At 33.1% G+C, this 22019-nt stretch overlaps 1 protein-coding gene across 1 annotated transcript in view; it reads right to left on the reverse strand.

Annotated features, from left to right (window-relative positions):
- Window positions 1-707: 707 nt before the first annotated feature.
- LOC121410554 (cold shock domain-containing protein E1-like) overlaps window positions 708-22019 on the reverse strand; it is a 31843-nt gene continuing 10531 nt past the window's right edge. The window contains exons 3-22 of the mRNA XM_041602722.1: window positions 20810-20931; window positions 20403-20451; window positions 19944-20040; window positions 18987-19147; window positions 17790-17837; window positions 16860-16957; window positions 16138-16264; window positions 15214-15300; window positions 14189-14361; window positions 13628-13802; window positions 12162-12257; window positions 11042-11086; window positions 10471-10596; window positions 9860-10000; window positions 9118-9290; window positions 8542-8668; window positions 8195-8297; window positions 7666-7853; window positions 6362-6522; window positions 708-5861 (exon numbers count right to left, since the gene is read on the reverse strand). Coding sequence (XP_041458656.1) covers window positions 5729-5861; window positions 6362-6522; window positions 7666-7853; window positions 8195-8297; window positions 8542-8668; window positions 9118-9290; window positions 9860-10000; window positions 10471-10596; window positions 11042-11086; window positions 12162-12257; window positions 13628-13802; window positions 14189-14361; window positions 15214-15300; window positions 16138-16264; window positions 16860-16957; window positions 17790-17837; window positions 18987-19147; window positions 19944-20040; window positions 20403-20451; window positions 20810-20931 — 2430 coding nt within the window. The 3' untranslated portion in view covers window positions 708-5728. The remainder of the gene's footprint in view (window positions 5862-6361; window positions 6523-7665; window positions 7854-8194; window positions 8298-8541; window positions 8669-9117; window positions 9291-9859; window positions 10001-10470; window positions 10597-11041; window positions 11087-12161; window positions 12258-13627; window positions 13803-14188; window positions 14362-15213; window positions 15301-16137; window positions 16265-16859; window positions 16958-17789; window positions 17838-18986; window positions 19148-19943; window positions 20041-20402; window positions 20452-20809; window positions 20932-22019) is intronic.

Below are 22019 nucleotides of genomic sequence, written 5' to 3' on the forward strand. Positions count from 1 at the left end.
AATGTCATGTCACCGACACATTCACTATGTGTGAAAACAGTGGAGTATGAGTGCTACAGATACACATATTGTCATTTATTATTATCTAGTGTGACAATGACAATATTTCTGAACTGCTGTGAAAACTTTGCAACCTCCTTGAATATGAATCTTTTTTTTTTCATTACTTTTCACCCTCTCAATACATCTTTGTGTTCACCCTTTCCATGATCGCCACAACTTCTAAAAATACACATCCATAAAGCTATACAATACATCACTTTCACAAATTACAAGAGTCATATTTTCTTTTCTTGAATGCATCTTTTATTCTTTTTCTTCTTGTTCACTTTGTTACCTTGATAATTGCATCTTACAAAATACTTGTTGTTTGTTAACTTGTTTTGTTACTGGTTACCTTTATTGCACAACCATGCACATTTTGTTTCTGAATAGTTGTTTCTATAACTTATATAAAGTTTCAGTCATACAAAGGTTTATAGTACCATCTTAAAATGAGATATAGCAATTGTCATACACACATCACATTTGCGGTCAATATATTTCAAAGATTGATAGAAAACAAGAAATGGCAATAATGTGGAGAGCACATAGAGTTTGCAAGAACATTGGAACACTACATACCAATGTATATCACTTTGACACACAATGCTGAATCAATTCTTGTCGACATCAAATATTAAATTCTTATTTTCAATTTTTTCAATAATAATAATATTAATAATATTGCAGTGTTGGAGAAAATTTACTTCCAACAAGTTCAAATTCAATGCAAGTTTGCAACATTTCCAATTTTCAAATTCATTAAGTACAAAGAGGAAAAAGAGTTGCATAGAGCATACATTGGTACAAAAGCAAATCCCTTTGAACAACCCTCAAGCCTGAAGATACATAACATTTGAATATTTCCATCACAAAGGGCATACAAAACTATAGACTACAAGTATACAAAAGCAAGGCTTTTCTCCAACATTTGGAACATCAACTGTTCTTTTGTGCTGCTGATCACAAATGAAATAGAACTATAATCAAGTTTTACACTGAATTTTTCAAGTGTTACTTTCAAAGGATATTCCAAAGAAACATTAAACTCAAAACAGCCTCCTATTTGAAAAAAAAGAAAGAGAGAAAAAGGAAAGTGAAGTAAAAAGTGAACATTTAAACCTAAAACCCTGAACTTCAGAAGCATGTAAATCAAAATCAAAAATAACATTTTACATACAATCAAATCATACAATGGCAAACAAAAAGTTGAAGTTTTACAATTTCTAAGGCACAGTCAAATGCAAAATTTTCAGCAACATAAAAAAGTATTTATCTGATTAAAAGTATGAACTGAATAAGCCAATTTTGATTAAGGGGGAGTGATGAAAGCTGGGATAAGAAAATTATATGAAGTTTCACAATAAAATATAATGAAAATAACAAAGTTCCAAACATTTGAGCTCGATACAAAATTATCTCATCACAAAATTCAAGGCATATTTTTCACTTGGTGATATTGGATCCTTTATAACAATGACAAGAGTAGTGACAATAATATAAGTAATTTGAAAACAAAAGTATTTTTAATCACTGTGAAGCACTTCAGTCACAGCTTTGAATCTCCTAAATAATGAAATATACTAATAATGAATTATGTTAATATTTGCTCCAGTATATAGCGAGAAAATAAGTTAAATCTCAATATACATAAGGGAAATACAATTCATCATTGAAATTAATGCAGCATTGCAACATTTGATCAGAAATAAATGTACTTTGTAAAGATCACAGCATTTTGTCTTTCACCAGGAATATCATTTTAAAATGAATGAAAATAAAACTTTACTCAAAGGCAGTGTGATGAAATACGGATCCTCTTCTTAAATGGAGAGAAAAAAAGGGACTGCAGAAACTTGATGACTATCACCCCCCCCCCCTCTCCTGGTTATAACAACAAAATGTCATTCCTTGGAAAGCTTAGTTTATAATTTAGCACCAAAACATAAAATACTGTTTTGTTCTATTTAAATATATTAAACAACCATTCAAGAAGTTCTGACATTCATTGCTCTGGATTGATTAAAAAAAAAACAATACTAAAATCATATACTTGGCAAATAAGCTTTCACAAAGTATATCAAACGACTGCAGGAATATGTCAAGTAACCCTTACATGCACATCTGAATTAGTATCAATCTAAATCATCTATGGATATTACATTTCTAAACTCATCCATACAGAATATTTTCATATAATAATAAACTAGGCATGTTTTAGACATATCATTCAAAAATAGTGCTGGTCGATATTTTATTTCAATGTTGGACGATTATTTCCAGTATAACATCACCCAAAACACAAAATATCGCTGTTAACACAATATATCGCCAAGTCTGAAAATTCATTATGTTAATTTATATGAGCAGTATTTCCTTGAAAATGAAAACAAAACTTTTCATCAGAGCTTGTCCATGAAAAGCGGGCATTTGGGTACTAATTTACATAGGTCTGAGTTGGTTTAAAAGCGTTACAGAGCATCATTTGTGGTTGATAAATAGTGATTAACTTTTCATAATTGACAATATTTTGGGCATATCATGTTACTGTGAAATATCAACATAATCATAAAAGCATTATCGAATATTTAAGTTTGTCAATATGGCATAATTTCGATAATATCAAAATATTGACCAGCACTATTCAGAAGCCTCAAATATATGTACATTATACTATTCTCACCTTATATCTTAATCACCCTGGTTTCTTGTAAATCTAAATCTCCCAAAGGCAAATGAGATAAGTCAATTGAATTTACCTCCCAGTATGAAAACACGTTATTTTGAGTTTACCTTGGTTGATAAGTGATCACTTCTTACTAGTAAGTACCCAAAATGTTTGAGCGCAAATGAAAGGTCAATTATGAAAACAATATCTACATACTGCAATGACGTGGTATATTCCATCGAGTGCTCGCTCCACTAATCCAGACACATGTATATTATTTTGTTGATTTTTATAATTAAAATGGAACAACATTACTACAAACATTCTGTAAAGTAAGGTAAATCATTTTCTAACAAATGGTTAAAGACATAACTCTAATTCAATTGTGAATAATGAATCAAAAACATTATAGAACATCTGGTTGGCAAGATTTTTCCCCTATTTAATATCCCTATTTAACATTCACATAAACAATAAATGAAAGGTTGGATTACATTAACAAACATCACTCTGTAAACTCTTACGACAGAAAAAAAGGCACATTAAGTGGTTGTGTCTCCACCCAAATCAATAACCAGATGCTCTTAGCTCTTAAACTTCTATACAAATATAGCAATCAAATTTTATATTAGGATACTAATCAGGTTGAGCAGTATGATATTTCAGTTATTCTTTAAAAGAAATAACAAACATCCATAATGATTTTTTTTTCCACTTATAACAAGCCATAATTTAATCCGAATCCTTTACCTCACTACATTCTTCCACACAACCATTTAACTTATTGCAATTCTAACTTTATTATTTGAGAAATGTAAATGGATTAAGTTACCAAAACTGATACATTTGATATGCAAGCATCATTAACATTAACAAGAAACGTCTTATTGTAATCCATTTTTAATTTAGATGAAAGTCAATTCATAAATTTGGAACATAATGGACATGAAATGCAATTACTAAACAGATAACTCTTTTTTTATGAATGGTAACTCAGATTGTGTTATCAGACCAACATAAAAATATATAATACATTTGATTACATGGATTGTCAGTCAAAAAATTCATAACACTCCATACATATCAATTCGCTTTTCATTACACCTGAATACTATTGGTGAAGTCTATTATGTAAATTATTCTTCCCTTATACTTTCAAAATGGAAAGTTGATAAAGGAAATAAGATCAAGAAAGAGAGAGAGAGAGAGAGAGAGAGAGTGAAATTAAGTGACACACTGGAATTAAAACATATTTATGAATATTTACAAACTGACATTAGCCAACTGAGAGGTTCATGTCTGATAACACATTTCTAGCAAACACACACACAATCTGATCATCTTATAAAAGAACAGCCATGGTACATCTAGTGTGCCGATATTTCAAATAGCTTGTCAACTTGCTGATACAGTCATGCTTCCTATTCTAATCAAATAGACAACATGCTTAATTCTTTTGAATAAGCATCTATACATCTAATTTTCAATTCAATGAAATTGCCATTTTCTTCATTCATATTGACTCTAGAAAATAATACCATCCTTATAAGTCAATGTGACTAATATTTTGTGCCCCTCATCACTTCATTTTGACTCCATAAATTTATGTCGTATTTTAGAAACGTGTCTGAATATACAATATATGAGTCTGCCAATTTGTTCATTTAAATTACAAGCCTCACTATTAACAAGGGAGCGTTTCATGAAAGGACTTGTTGGACGTTTTATCCAACAAGTCCCATTTTATCCGACAGTTACCATAGGAACAGTGCCTCTCAACCAATCAAAATCATTGAAAGTTGTCAGATCTGAAAACTTGTCGGACGAAAATATTGATGAAACGCTCCCCAGATGTGACATACTTATCCATGACTCCTTGTAGTTTTCCATCCTATCCACATTAACTCACTCTGGTATTCAAAGTTTCTATACAATTTGACTCATTACAAATTTACAATAATCAATCTTCATATTAAGATTGACTCCCATTGGCAGTCAATCATGTAGGGACGTATTGGAGAAGTTATTGAATATCTGAGATTGACAGATGTCATGACAATGTAAAATATTGTGTGCATCTCCAAATCTATCCATGTAAATAAGAAATGCCTTTTCTTACATAATAGCCGTGTAAGACCATAAATATATGCAGCACTGTGAATCAAAGTACCACATTAATATATCTCATACAGGAACAGACTTCATACATGTTTCTAATGATCTGCAGCTAATATGTCACCAATTGAAATCTTAAATTAATTTGTATTACTTTTTCTTTCAACATCAAACCAATAGGACCTGCTGTTCAAGAATCAAATCATACCAAAAATAAATAAAACTCATAGCAAATAGTGTAATTGTGGTATTTACATAAGCAAAGCTAATATATCCTTTCATTTTATGACTATGGTAGTCATATTTCAATCAGGACCCAAATGAACATCAAAGTGAAACAAAACCAAAGATCCTTCTGGTAATATACTTTTGTTCAGTCTCTTTGGGTATGATTTGGGTATACATACATACTGAGAAGCAACATTGAGTACAAACACACAATCATCTCAGTAACATAGGAAATCATTGAAATGCATGTTAACATTCACTACACTTACTCATTGTTATATTGAAGCAAATACCATAGCTCCAATAGTGCATAGAATGCAAAACTTAATTCCACTTACTTTCTTACTTGTTTCATTGTTTCTTCAAGAAATATTCAAACATATAACATAAAAGAGGCAACCATTTATTTGGTGCCAAACAAAAAATTTCAACTGAGGTATGTGTAATACACCACAACCATAAACATATATCAAGAGCAAAGAACTCAAACCTTGTCTGAAAAACGTGAGAAAACACGAAACAAAAGGAAATTCTGAATTAAATTCAATTTCATCTCTGTTAACATCAATCATGTAAAAGAACAAAAAATAGAAAAGAAAATGAGGATACAGTATTCAACTCAAGTGAGATGTTATAAACTTACAGGTACATTTATGGCCAACTAAATCATTCAACCTAACGTTCAATTTTGAATCCATGTTCAGCACTTTTGGGTCCAATTGGCTGGCGGAGGACAATCAGACGAAGACCCTTCTCATCATTGGGTAGACTCTGCAGGCGGCGAAGGCGTTCAGGGCGTGGAGTACTTCTGTTAAGGCATAAGAGGAAAAATAAGAGAAAATAATCATTTCCAATTTCGTATACTATTCTGAGCAGATATTATGGTATCGTGCACAGGGAACAAACAGAGATGTTTGATGTAACTCATCTTAAGTAAATATCAGTAAATAAAGACCATTTGCACTGATGATATTAATAAAGGCCAAACTGAAAACTTTTTTTTTTAATTAAAACTTATTCAAAAAGTTACAAAAATGTAAAGCCTCACTGGAAATTTTGTTATTGTGCAGACAGAATAAAAGTGCAAAAAAAACAAACAATAACAAACAAATGATAATAGCGAAGTCTTTATTTCATCTAGATCAAGGGTATAAACACTTTTATTGAATCAGGTCACAAACAAATATGTGCTGGAACTGTTAGAACAGGCTAATAGTTGGCTTTTATCCCTTAATATTTGAACCAAGATGTGATTTAAACAAACTAACAAAATCTTGAAATGAAAGAGTAAAGGTACTTGTAACTCACGTGACTTTGCGAACATTAACGGCACTTTGGCGGTTGGTTTTCTGATTGGTGATAAGAACAAACTCTACTTGGTCTCCAGTATGGACATCTCCATTGATTACCTCACTCATGTGAAAGAAGAGCTTCTTGCCATCACCGGTATCATAATCCAAGAAACCATACTGAATCAGGAAAACAAGGGGAAAAAATGGGAAGTGTAAATCCATGACTACATTTATGGTGGTATTCGTTTTCCAAAAGCTCAAGTTTCTGGATGTCTGAGATTAAAAGAGCTTCATATTCTTGGGTACTAAATTCTAAAATTCTGAACTTGCCTGGGGTCGTATTCTGAAAATTGTCTTAAGAGAAATATTCTTGTATCTTTGGAGTTACAATAAAATCCGTATTCTGAAAATTCTTGTATCTTTTCCTGTATATTTTCTTGTAACTTTCACTGAGCGCGTATGATGTCAGAGCTATATAATGATAATAATAATGATGCGTATGTTAAAACAGCGCCTGTTAACTTCCTTGCAAAAATACAAGAAATTTACAAGAGGTAAGGGGCTATTGTAACTTAATGTTGCATACGATATTTCTCGATCACTGCAGGAGACATTCCAAAGACATTACAGAGACAGATTGGTAGTCTTTTCAGCAATTAAAAATTGGTAATTGAGATAATTCTTTTCAAAGAAAATATGACTCTCAGTTGACTCAGTCTGAGATCAGCCACGTGTATTTTTAGCACAGTGACGCACATGCATAAGCGTCGAGGGCGCAAGGGAAATACGCCTCATGTCAACAATGCGCTTATAATAATATTCAAAAGAGACACTTCTATTGGTTAGCCTAAGCATAAAACAACTTTAATGACTGGTTGATGACAGAATATTGGGCTTGTCAGAGATAAAATAGGGGACGTCCTTACAGAGATAAGACAATTTTCAGAATACAGATTTGAGACAATTTTAGCAAGCTGTTATCTTGCTGAGTTACATGAAAAGTTAAGACAATTTTCAGAATACCAACCCTGGATAGGTAGAAGTATTCACGAAACACATTGACCTTAGCTAAATATCTTCTTTTAGAAAAAAATATGAGGTATACTAATATTTAGTCAGAAAGGTTTCATTGGAATTTTGCAATTTTTACAGAACGCATCATCTATTGCTTTCAAGTCGAGAATTACCTACCCCACTCCCTCCACACACACACACACACCAAGAGTACCCCTACGAATGCATCTCATAGACAAACAACCGTAATAACCAAATAATTCCGAATACTAACAAAAATATAGCAAATAAAAAAGGCAGACTTACCGGTCCTTTGATGGAGTCCACCCTGGTCCTAAGAAGACTGCGTACAGCAGCTACATTACAAGCCCATAGTTGGTCTGAATCTGGCCAGGTACATAGCTGGAAGCATACACTATCAGTCTTCTGAAGAAACTCATGCATATTCAACAGTCCGGTGATTGAGTATGGGTAGGTGGCACCAGTAGTTCCATCTGAAGAAAAAAAAAAACAATAATTGGAATAAATATAATCCCACATGCTGTACAAATCATGCACAACAATTTCTATAGTATGAAAAAATGGGCAGCAAGAAAACATGCTGCAATGAAATTACTAGAATCCTGGTGAACTGTTTGTATATATACCAACATAATAAGTACTTGTTAGTATTTATATTCCAGTATTATATATAGTTCACGATAATTGTTTTGTTCAGTACTCACAGTACATGTTTTTACATTGTTCCCATTCCTTCTAATAGCTACATTGAATTTTACAAATAAGAAAGACATGAAATCAATATACAAATACTGGAATTACTCAATTGACCTACCGTCATTGGCTACACCTACAAGTCCTGTGTATTCTTCTTGGTTAGGGTCTACGTTACGCAGTGGACGGAGGACGGTTCCATTAAACTGACCTGGTTTCACATCCTGGTAAAAAAAATCAAACATAATTTGGTAATCATTTACAGGGAGTAATTTTATATGCTTCAGTATATAAAAACTCTTTCATAGGACTTTGATCATCTTCGTATTACATTTCAAACAATCTTTTATAATCAAAATATACTTCACAAAATTAGTTAGAACCATCCTATTTCATTTGTGTTGTCTCTGCATTACACCTTAAACACCTAAATTATGAGCCGAAGAAAAAAAAATGAGTTAGTCCTACCTTTGGTGGGATGACTCCATTTTGTAGTTTCTTGACTTCTTCAGCACTTAGTTTTGGTCCTTTGCGCACAGAGATGTATGAGACCTCATTACCTACATCTAAATCATTAAGGTCTCCATGGAATTCACTGCATTACGAAAAACAGTCAAAACGTCATGTTACTACTAATAATTGAATAGGAAAATTATGAATACCTTATATGAATCTCTTAATAAAGAGTTAATTGCATCAGAGGCAATGAATTGAGTTATGGCTTTATAGTTTTCAGAAATGTGGTTTATATTATTTAAGAATACTTTGGTTCCAGAAATTTGAAAAGAACCAAAGAGTAAGTTACTTCCTTCTGTTCGTCATCCCTTGTATAGAAAATGTAATCATATTCAACCAAATACATGTTATCCTAAATAAGTGATATATGCAGTCTCTAAGACAAAATATTGAAAGGTTTAGAATAAATGACAATAAGGCATTATTTCACATTCCTTCATTTCAGATCAATAAGAGAACAAAGAAAGATTTTCTGCAGTTCATAAACTTTGGGTAAGAAAATATAATTTTTTTAGTCACATATTTTACCTAAAATGGAAGAAGATTTCTTTGTCTCGCTTGTCACTTTCAATGAATCCAAAGTTCTCCTTCATTACTGAAATGACTCCTATCTTACGTGAGTCAGAGTTTCTGGTGATGACGGTGACATTGACTGCAATGCGAGAACCATCTTTCTTGATCTCAGCAATATTGAATTCAACCTGGTTACAACACAAGGGTATAAATATCATTAACATGAACCCTTTCTGGGGAAAACTTTCCTTGATTTTGATTAGCTGGGAAGCACATGTGTCTGACTGTTACTATGGTAACAGAAAGATAAAACATCTGACAAGCTCTTTTATCAAACGCTCCACTGAACTATCTTTAAAAACTTCCTATGTATCAGACAATACTGAAATCAATACCACACTGAAATCACTGAACAAATTGGGTTATTCTAAAAAAGCAAGATTTTGCTACAAATTAGTGTGACTAAAGCCCAGCTCACACTATACGATTCGTTGCAATCCGATTTTCAAAGAAATTATAATAACATTTGACATGAACATTCCAACCAATAAAATCTTAGCGATCAGAGGTCAGAATAGTTGTAGGACTACTGAAATCAAATTCAATGTAGTTCGAGCCTCAATGTAGAAATAAAAGCAAATTCAATTCCAAATCTTAATGACGTCATCATTGGCTGCAACTTGAAGCCGATTTGGATTTATTCCGACAACTGGGCTGGCCCAAAAGCAAAGAGGGTAGTTTAGTAAATTGTATTTACCAAATCACCAACCCCTGGTGGTACTTTGACATCAGTATCCTTGGCATGGAATGCAATATTAACACGACTTCCATTCTGACCATAAGTGATGAAACCTACATCAAGCTCCTTGTCTCGGTTCTTACCAGGGCTACGACCCCACTGAAAATAATAAAGGCAACAAAACCATATAAACAAAGGTTGAATTTTAATTAATTTAACTATCATGGTTAGATATGAAGAACATTGACAATGTGAAGAAAATATTTGGAATAAGAGAGTTCAGTCGATAGAAAAGACATATTTTCCTAGCATTAAACTGTAAAAGGGGTTATAAGTTATATAAAAGAAACTTAAGTACCTTGCACATGTGAAAGTGCCCAAAATGCATGTTGCTCATATATCTTTTTTGTCACTTGCTCTCTTTTGCTATTGTAATGATAATTTGAAATTTTCACAATTATAAGGGACTGAACTTAATTACAAAAATAGCATAGAACTGTTGACATTAAATACACTAAACAAGTTTAGAAAATTACTAGCACGAGGAATGATTACCGATTTGTTTAAAATTCTAAAATAAAACGATGAACCTCTATGGATTCAAAGAAAGAAAAAAAAGAACCACTCACCGAATTAGCAGGCACTTTATCAACCAGACCTTGGACACGATTAGGAAGTACAGTCTCAAAGGAAACACTACCCTTGGGCAATCGTTTGATACGGATAGCTATCTGACGCTGAGGTGAGGTTGGATCCTATACCATGTCAAAATCATATCAGTAATATAGATATCAATTATACCAAGCAATACATGCGTCATGATCATTATTACATGTCATTGAAATTATCAACAAATGACATACAGTAGTCAAGGTATGAAATATCAATTTTTCACTCAAATAATGTATTTTCACATTTTTTCTTAAAGTTAAATGAAAAACATATTTCAACAGAGGAAATTGTTAGCAATCAAAGAAAGAAAATCATATGTGAATGAAATTTCATCTATTTCCAAAGAAAATAGTTATGAAATTGTGTGTTTCATGGTTGCATTATTATTTCTAAATTAAATAAAGCTTTATAAAGTTTCATGACTAATATGAATCTCAAACAAACTTCTCAAATTTGTTTGAAATTACTGGCACTGACATGTTAAATATTATCAGGCATATTATCTAAATACATAAGCTGTATACTCACAGGGATTACAGAGAACTCCACTTCATCAGACACACATATATCACCCTAATGAAGGAGAAAAAACATATTCTGTGAGTACTAACTAAGACTTAAAAGCCAACCAACTGTATTACAATTAACATGAATATTAATCACTAAGACCTTAATTGTAATAATTCAAAAACTTCCTCTAATGATATTGCAAATCATAAATATTAAGCCTATAAAAACAAATATTTAGAATGAAAATACAAATCTCTTTATCTTTTGAAGCACAATGATGCAGTGAAATACAAAGGAAATTGTGAAATATGTGGTCATAATGGGAAATTAATTCATGAAAGCAAAAAAATTACTACAAATTATGAATTCAAAATAATTTGCATAATATCAACTGGACAGAGATAGATACCACATATATTTCCTGGAGTCGTCTCAAATTGCCCAGGGCTATGTCCAGGGCCATATGGGTCTAGTGAGAATGATATATGTGGTATCCCCCGAAAATTTATGCCATTCAATATTATTACCATTACATACAGGAGTTTTATGTATCATATAAAGTAAGCTATAATTTGTAGCAATTTTATACACCTGTTTGAATGTCAGTACTTCCGATTTTATATTATTCACATGTAGCAAATTAATCCTGGCCACACAATTGTGAAGTCAATCTTACGGCACACAAACACTTAACACCCCCACAATCTTCCGCTTGTGTTTGATCAGCTGAGAATATGGACCATATATTTTAGAACTGAGGCAAAGGTACGAAAATAACCAATTTGGGGAGGAGGTGGTATGGATATCATGGTCTTTAGCCATACAGCTGGGCCCTGGATGAGCTATTGTGCAATCAATATGGGCTGACAAAATATGTGTTTATATCATGTCTCCAGAATTCTCATGTAGGTAATACAGATCTCTATTATGCACTTGCATCAACTCTGAAGGGTGCATAAGGCCCACATTATTATTTCCATTGACTTAGTCAACCAAAATTCCAACACACTAGCATATCAAGGAATAAATGTTCCTGCCAGGCACCACACCTGGGTTAAATGCAGCACAATGTGGATGAATTGAATAAATTGAATGGTTGGGATTCCAATTTATTATGAAGAATATTAAGACTACTTACAGCTTGCAGCATCTCACTGAAATGAAAGAACATTCTAGCCTCCCTGCAAGCACACTTGATAAATCCAAACCCATCCTTGACAGCAGCTACAGTGCCCTACAAACAAAGGGTGAATATATCAAACAGGATTTACTTGTCTTAATATATTTGGCAATACTTCATTTGTATCTACCACACATTGAAACTAGACAAGACTTGAACTTAATACTTTTGGGACAGCTTTCAGCTTTTGTTGAATAATGTGGTGCTTTTCTTAAAACAAAAAAATTAACAAGAAATAGATTGAAATTGTTATCATGAAATGGTGATAGCCAACCTCTAGTTTCTCAGAAATCAATTGTAATACTTGGTCTAGACTGATTTCCTTCAATTTGAAGAGAGCCTGCAATTCAAATATTTTTTCAGATCCTAACTTATAATATAGTAGAATTGTTTACTACTTTATTCATATTCATAGGATGAATAAAATGGATCCTAATCATATGACCTATTGAGAGCACATATGACCAAGTATTAACTTTGCCTAGCAAATAATATTATGTACATCACCAGTCATAAGTAAAATCGTGGTTTGGAAATGAAGATGATTTACAAAAAAAAAGTACTCACAACATTTCATCTAAAGGAATGTGCATCATTTTAAGAGGGCTAATGTATAATTACCTTCACCCAGTATCTTTAAACCAGTCTTAACACCTTTCTTTATCACCTCAGCCCTGTTAGAATTGTTCTATAGGTGTGTTGTGTAGGAAATTATTACTCATGATGCCCTTTTTTATTCTTTTTCTTTGTATATCATTGACTTTCTTTCCTACAGACCATTCAAGAGAATATATCATTAACCAACCAAAAACGACAGGAATTAAACACCCGCAACAAAGTCATGTTAGATCTTGCAAGCCACTAACAAGCTCCTAAGTGTGTAAAGCACAACCTTCCTTCAAATAATATTCATATAATTTACTTATTAGGGAACATGAGGTTCGCAGTTGATTCTCATTCAGATTGACTACTGAACAAGGTATTAAACAAAATGTAAATATAACAATGATCTTGATAAACCATTATTTTCGCAATTGATTGGTAGTCCTTTTGTGATTATACAGTACCCTACTTTTTCTTTAAAATGGAAATAAAAAAATTGCAACTTTGGTTAACCTATTCTTGCTGTGTTAAACCTTTGATGTAAGTTATAATATGCTTCCACCAACTAAACAGGTAAACTTCCATAAGTGAAATAACTTGACCTTTCAGAAGTCAATTATTAACCCAAGCCATAGTACATGTAATTTTCAAACCAGATTATGCAAACCATACACTATCATACTCTTCTGAGTTGAATTTATTCAAGTCTAACTGATTTCTGAAATTCTAATAGATTAAACTTATGCAAAATTACAATCAAAACAAAGAGTGTCCTTACCCTTTGAAAAGTTACATTCTATATATATTTGAGGGACACTTACTGTTTCTCGATTTTCTTTTCCACAGGTGAAAGTTTCTGCAGTAGCCAGACTGATGTTAGTGGCTCTCGCTAGGTGATCTCTCCTGTCTGTTGCAATGTAGAAATGTACAATGTCGGCTACAAGTAACGTGTATGAACGCAGAGTGTCTTTTTCTCCAAAGGAAAGCTCACGTTTTCTGGAGAAGGAATGGAAATAACAAATTGCCATAACATACAAAAGAACAGAGCAATGTTTCATGCTACAGTAAAACTTGTGAAGATAGATCATTCAAGAGGTACAAGATATTTAGTATTCATCAAGGGACATCTTAAAGCTTATGGTATCCACATCATGCTCCAATGTAAAACCTTGTTCAAGGAATACAGAAAAAGAGGCTTTTGAGAAATGAGGATCATTTACATAGACAAGCATTTGCTGTGGTAGATTTGACTGCACCTTGTGATACAGGATAACCTGACAGTGCATCATTTATTGAATTAGCAATGATAACAAAATGGAATTGTTGTTACAAGAGTTGAAGTATTGTCTCATTGGATCAAAGCCTAATAAAACCTCACACACCCTCCATCCTTTGTGTTGTAGATCAGACTGCCTGGAAATGGTGTAGCAGTCTTCTTGTTGGTGAAGCGTGGAATGACCTTGTTGATCACTCCTTTATAGACCTCCTGGCTGATATCTTCAAAGACTACAGTTCCCGATGGCAGCTTCTTGATCTGAGTGGCCACTTCTTTCTCCTAGATAAGAAGCAAGAACAAACAAAGCTGTAGGCCGTACTTTCATTCTAACATAAAAGTTGGAAAAGATTCTTAACCTTAAAACAACTGGAGGGAGGGGGCTGATTCAGATTCCAAGACTCTTTGGTATGATTGGGTATGAGTTTACAGAATTGTAATATCTTTTGTGATGACACTCAGGGGAAAATGGTGTTTGTTTTACCTATCAATAATTAAGTTTTTATATGAATCATGTTTCCAAAACATTTATTCCCATGTTTCTTATTGGATCAAATAATTTGTGTTTATGTTGATGATGTAGATAATGCATTTACAAAACAAAATATTACACTACACATTAACAAATTCAAAAAAATAAAAAAGGAAATATATACATTTTACCCAAAAATATATTGTAGCCAACAATTTGCATTTTAACATTATCAATTAGCTTTAATAAACAAGATGAAAGAAATTTTATTATTCACCTTTATTAATAATAAACAAATATTGAACAATTAATGAACAATAAGTATGAAAACAAAGAAATAGTATGATTTTATTGAAAATTTGCATGATTAATGCAATACTACAAACTGAATAAGATATCATGAATCAAATGTGTTCCTGCAGTTCACCTAACAGACGATATTTAGGTCAAATTTCAAGGAAAACTAGACCTTGATTTCAAAATAGACAAGTCATTTCAGGATAAATATAGCCAGGCTTCTGATATTGAGAACAAAGTGGCGTTAAAAAGTAATGAGCTAGAGCACGTGCATTCATCTGGACAACAAATATTGTCTATGTTATAATGGGAAAGTTGTCTAGAATAACTGGGGTCTGGTTATCTGAATTTCTTAATTTACTTACATTTCGATTTCCAATCTCAAACTCCACATCATCACCAAGAATAAGATCACTGATGTCACCAGTAAACTCACTATAGTGGAAGAAGATCTAAAAGAGAGATCAAACATATTATACATTGCAGTACAGACCATAACATATAGATGCCAAAATACACTGTTCCTATCATATGTATGATGGGTCATGTATATTCTAAATTCATTTTCTCATGCATTAATTTTGAAAAAAAAAAAAACTATCGTTGCAATCATTCATAGGCATTATTAAATGTGACCAGGCATGACAAAACCCACAAAAAGCCATAAGAAATAGATTTTCAGTTCAGAGTTTTCGTATGAATATCCCTACTAAAAAAAATAAGAGAATCTCAGCTTTAAAATGGCATATAACTCACTTCTATTGGATGTTGCTATTTCTCATTACAAAAAGAAGGAAGATTGACTACCATAGAATGTTACTTTTGAGAAAAGAGGGATTTAAGTTGAACAAGTTGATTGAAGCATGCTTACCCAACACTATTGTGCAAGGTGACAATAAGAGGATTATAACTCATTCGAATTACTGTAGAAGGGGGTTGTCAAATTAGTTCCAAATTTATACTAAAAAACATGAGTACAAGAAAGTATTAAAAAAGTATACTCTTCCAAGAAACACTTAAACTGAAATTTGACTATTCTTACCAAAATAACTTTAATGCACTCCTATTGAATATCACAGTGTCACTGTTAAGGGTTTTGCCATGCATGGTCACAAACATTAGTTTCATTGCCAAATGTGCTGATACAAGTACAAAAGAGTTTTTTTTAAGTTTGGAAATCCCACGGTCAAAAAACAGATTTAGAAGAATTTTATTAAATGGGTTGAAGTGTACAAATTATGTATACAGTATGTTCGTGGAAGTGACTTTTTGTGCATCTATAAATTTACCTCTTTGACTGCATCTGCCCGCTCAATGAAGCCGAAAGTTTCCTTCATGGAGCAGACAACACCTTGATAGCGGGGTACCTGAGCTGGCTCAAGAAGCCTTATATTCCTGGCTTGCATGTTACCATTCCTAGACAGGATCAATGACCATTTCACAAATTATGGATTAACAAAGAAAGATAGATCGATAAAAGTTATTTTCAACTCTTTGTCCTGTATATTATGACCCCCCAAGACTAGTGGATTGCAAGTATGTTCACATGTAGTGTGGCCAACCATAAAATACTGGCAACTTAATTTGAATTTCAATCAGAAACAAAAGTGCAATAAAACAAATGGCTGTTTATAATGCACAGTGGAGAATAAGAGCACGAAAATAAACAATATATATATATCTAATAAGGCATTTTTCTTTTGTTCACATGGAGTGTTAACCAGAGTCAACAGAAGCAAGCAAGTATTGCTGACAGTAGTCAAACATGGCAGGGGGAAAGACTCATGCTGAACATCCTTTATTCTATCTATCTACATGTATACTTCATCAGTTGAACTATTTTATGAAGTTTTACCAATAATAATGTCACTAGTCTTACATCCAGAATATCTTGGTGGACACTGCTGTATCAAACATAACTGGAAAAAAAAATTAATATAAGTCACAAATCTATATTGAATAATTACAGGGGTCCGACTATAATAATCAAGGTGGATTATGTCAGACTCACCTCTTGTCAGTTGCAACTTGGAAGGCAACTTTGTCACCCTTTTTAATGCCAGTTATCTCAGGTACATCCTCATAGCTATACATCAAGAAGAAACTCTCCTATGAACAAAGACACATCAATATCACATTATGGTACTTCAAATCAAACATGGAACTACAGTGGACACACATTGCTAGCTCTTCATAAGCTTAATGTAGTAAGGAATTCTACCTCTACATTTGAACTCTTGATGACACCAAGATACATGGACCGGATAGATGAAGCAGTTCAGAGAAACAAAAGCAGATAATTACCCCTCTTTCAATGGTCAGATTCACATTAATGATGTGGATATTCTATAATAAATAATTCCATTAAATAATGATGTGACAATCTAATTCATTTTAAGAATTCTCTATAACAAGCATTTATTTAATGTGTAATGAACTCAGTACTCAACACTATGATGATGATATTAAACAGCATTTACATGTATATTGGGCCATATTTCTCTTATAATTATTCATAAACGCAGGCTCATCAAATTAAGCTATTAATTACTACACATCTGCTGAAATAATTCAGTTCAAGAGAAGATGTGAAGAGTTCAATGTTGACAATTTCAAAGAGTGAAGAAAGGAGCGAGTTCAAGAGGCATGGAGCAATATCAACTTACTATCTAATTTCACTTCTTAATTTGTATATGTACAGTGTACTTCTATTGTTCCATTGCGATGGTCAGATTAAAATGGTACAAAGGGACATGCTCAGTTATGTGCTATGCTGAATAAATCTTATTCATGTAATGGTAAACTCAAATACTGAATATGAACGCTACAATTTTGAATTTTGAACTCTTTAACTGCAGAGGCAAAATATGTTTATGGTTTTTCATGCAGACCAACTAATGAGAAATCTAACTTTACAAAATAATTTATAACAAAAACTTACCCCACTTATTTCATAAGCGACTTGTCCAAACTCACCAGGTCCAGCATGCTAGACAAAGAATTAAAATATGATAGTCATAAATCATAGAGCACAGTATGCAAATTCTTCGATGAGATTCAGCCTTTATGCATTCCAAAAATCTAATTTCACTATCAAAATGTTTTTTGTAGTAACCACATGCACCTCTATGCAGAAAACTAGACGTGAGGGGCCACATACATGTACAATTTGTTTTATTAATTACTGTGATAATTTTAAATTTCTCTTAATCTTGTTCAACATGTTTCTAGATTTAGGGTACACTCATCTGCCATTTGTAGATATAGAAAGTTATTGTGTGTACAGCACGGCACAGTGCCAGTCATGGAAAGGTCATTGACCTTTGACCTTATTCAAATTCGGCTCACATTTGAACTTGACCTCCACCTTCAATAAATGGACCTCTGTTATGAATTTGGCGATCTCACCTCAAAGCTATAGAAAGTTATTGTGTGTACAACACAGTACAGTGCCAGTCATGGAAAGTTCATTGACCTTTGACCTTATCTAAATTCGACTCATATTCAAACTTGACCTGTGCCTTCAGCAGCTGGACCTCTGGTATGAATTTGGTGATCCCACCTCGAAGATATAGAAAGTTATTATGTGTACAACATAGCACAGTGCCAGTCATGGAAAGTTCATTGACCTTTGACCTTATTCAAATTCGACTCATATTCGAACTTGACCTGTGCCTACAGGAGATGGACCTCTGGTATGATTTTGGTGATCCCACCTCGAAGCTATAGAAAGTTATTGGGTGTACAACATAATTGTTGACGACGACGTCGCCGGAAGTAGTGATACCTATGTCTCGCTCCGCTACGCAGGCGAGACAAAAACTAAGAAATATATTGGAGGAAATACTGGTCATGTGTCTGTTACATTGTATCACTATTAAATAAAGACTTTGCTATTACAGACAGGGTAGGTATTCATACCTGTTTATCAGATTTCCTCTTTAAAAGATTTCTATAAAAAAAGTATACAGACATAATGATGATTAGATACAACCGAACACGTAATTAGTATGTAAAATGAAAACATAAAAATGTTACATTGTACAATGCTTTTCTCTAATTCATGATACATAAACACATATATGTAGATTTCTATCTAGAAAGTAGACACCTCCATGGCTTCCTTTCCTAGACTTACTCCTTTGGTCCTTGGTGGTTTAGCCTCAGTGACGATCACTCCCTGTAGCTGTTCTGGAGCTAGGATCTCTGTACTGACCATGCCTGGAGGCAACCTCATGATCCTGCTTGCAATGTGTTTGCCTGTACGTCGATCATTGATCATCTCAAATTCTACAGGGTCTAAAGAAAGATGAGAAAACAGGAAAATAAACAGGGAAGAAAATTAGAATTTTATGTAGAATACCATGATAGAAATGTGACTAGATCCCGCATGACTGCTAGCAATGAGGAAGTGTCATGGTGTACTGGTTCAGTCACTTGACTCTAAAACCAAGGGTCGAATCCCATCCCGCACTAATGTCCTTTGGCAAGGCACTTATTCACGTTTGTCACTCTCCATCTATGTGTTAAATGGGTACCGGTAGGAAGTGAACGTCAATGTGATTAGATTGGAATGTGTGCACCGATAGATCGTTGCCTGGAAAGGATACTCCCCAAGAAGTGGAGATAGTGCACTTTATGTGTGGAACAGTGATAGATCCTATGACAAGGGTGATAATAATATACAATGTAAAGCGCTTAGAAACCATGTATGAAGTGCTAAATAAATGTAACTATTTTTATTATATTTATATTGACTTAAAAAGTCAGCGTAACTGAAAATTTAAGGTAAAAATTGTATTGAACATGTGAAATAAACATGAAAGTTATGCTTATGTGACCGATGTACAATAAAGCACTTATCATTGCCATTTCGTGGGGACTGTTGACAACCAGAGTTCCTGGTATATTAAAGGAAGAATTACATGTAGCCTGCATGTGATTTGGATGAGTGGGATAAGTCTGGGACTGTTCTGGTATAAATTCATCCCCTCTAACTACATTCAGACTTATGAATTCAAAGGGGATAGGCTCACTGTAGAAGAGTAAAAAAATCAAAGGGCTATTATATTTGGGATGCAATGATTCTACTCACCTCCAATATGTAGGGTATCAATTGGCCCTTCATAATGGCTGTAATGGAAGAATAGCCTACCATCTCGGTCACAACACTGGAGAAAACCATATGAAGACTGAAAGAAAAGAGGAAAGACTAGTTTATTTTATGATCCAGTAAGTAAAACAATAAAAGTGTATTTGTTGAGCTGAACATCATGCTTAAGCAAACAAATATTCAAAACATGCAGGTTACCTATAATGTACATCACTGTCAATATGTTAAACATCTAAACCTGGGTTCACAATATTTCTTAAAAGAATGTAGACTGAAATCTATCAAACATTACTGTTGCTGCGTCCTTCAATTGTTGATAAAGTGTGTTTTGTTTATTATCAATATCATCACTCTAATCAAATCTCCAAGCCATAAATTTGTTCATGCAAATAACATTCCTCTATACCTCAAACAACCTTTAATTGAGCCTTCAATACTTACAAGCATTTTCTCAATGATTCCAGTTTCTCTGACCGGCACAGGTGCAATGCTGAAATGAAAAAAAATGTTTAAAAAATTACCACTAGACATTTTCAACAATGTTGAATCTATCAAAGTAAAGGGTAAAGTTTAATTTAATGCATATTAGATTCCATATGGTTTAACGATTTAAAAGTTGGAACTACAGATCTCTGATCTAGAGAAATGGAATGACAGGTGAATGATAATTTTAAACAATTCTTTGTCAAACTATGATAAATTGAATTAGAAAGCTTTTAACAGGTTGAGTATCATGCATTTTAAAAAATGAAAGATAAAAACAAGGGTTAATATCTACATGTATAAGATGAAAAATTAATATTAATTTCTAGGCTCAAATAAAAATTGGATATTTTTGTTCAGCTTACCCATTGTTGATTTGAGGGCCTGGGTAACTTGTGGATCGGTGAAAGGTTAGGTTGCCACCATTAGGTGAAAAACTTGGCTTGTTATAGTTGGAATTGTTTGACTGGTCTTGGGAGTTACAGCGCTAAGGACAAAAAGGTGCATAAAGAGGCTAAATACAACAATAAAAAATAGGACTTTGGATTGTGAAGTAAAAAAAAATCATTAGATAAAACTTTGTAAACACACAACAGACAATTGCCTGTCTCATTCTTTATCTAGCCCCCTCTCCCCCTTTGTTTCCATTTTGTCTTTTTTTTTCATTTCACTAGATTTTGTCTTTATTTATTGCTTATTTATTATAGAAAATTGACAAGCAGTTATCTACCACAAAGACACATGACATGTGCACCTGTACAGTATTTATAAATAATTGTCTGTACAGACACACTATACATGGTATGTGTATTGATGTAACATAATGTATGTACATGATGTGCAGTCTAAAATGTCATGATGAGAGTCCGTCTGATCCATGTAACCTTGTATTACATCACAGCAATTGTTTCTATGCCAAGCCTAATGCGAAGTAAGGCCTCAAGCATAAAGTATGTGGCTTGAACAGGCCAACACAAGCATGTGATGGCTTCCAAATGCTGAACTACTGTGTACATGTGTAAAATGTTTCAAATTTATACACGACTATAAAGTACCATTCATGCACTATAAATATCACCAACATTCAACCATTTTTTCTTCAATTATATGGATCAATTTATTTCAAAAGAGGCTGTGTATAAGAAATCTGTTAACCTTACATTATGTACCTATGTACTGTATTCATGAACATGTATGTGGAATTTCGAAGTCAAAAGACATATGAAAGAAGTCTGTGGAATATAATGGCTTCTCTACTATGGATTATAAATCAATGAAATATAATTTCATTTTATCCTGTGCTGGTTCTTTGAAAAAAATATCACAAAACTGAACATTTTCAGTTCCATTATACAAATTTCTAAGATGATGACATTCTAAAAAATTAACCTTGGTTAACATTTCGATGTTGCCATTGGAAAAAACAGCATCTTTAGCTTTGCTCTCCTATGCAGGTAAGACCCCCCCAAAAAAAAAAAAAAAAATTAGTATAGTTTATTGCCAAAAGAATAGTCCCATGAGGCACATTTTGAAAAATTATGAATTACAGACTAAGTTTGTTTTGAACTGAAGCGT

The sequence above is a fragment of the Lytechinus variegatus genome, chromosome 3 (genome assembly GCF_018143015.1).
Source record: "Lytechinus variegatus isolate NC3 chromosome 3, Lvar_3.0, whole genome shotgun sequence".
NCBI classification, from domain to species: domain Eukaryota; kingdom Metazoa; phylum Echinodermata; class Echinoidea; order Temnopleuroida; family Toxopneustidae; genus Lytechinus; species Lytechinus variegatus.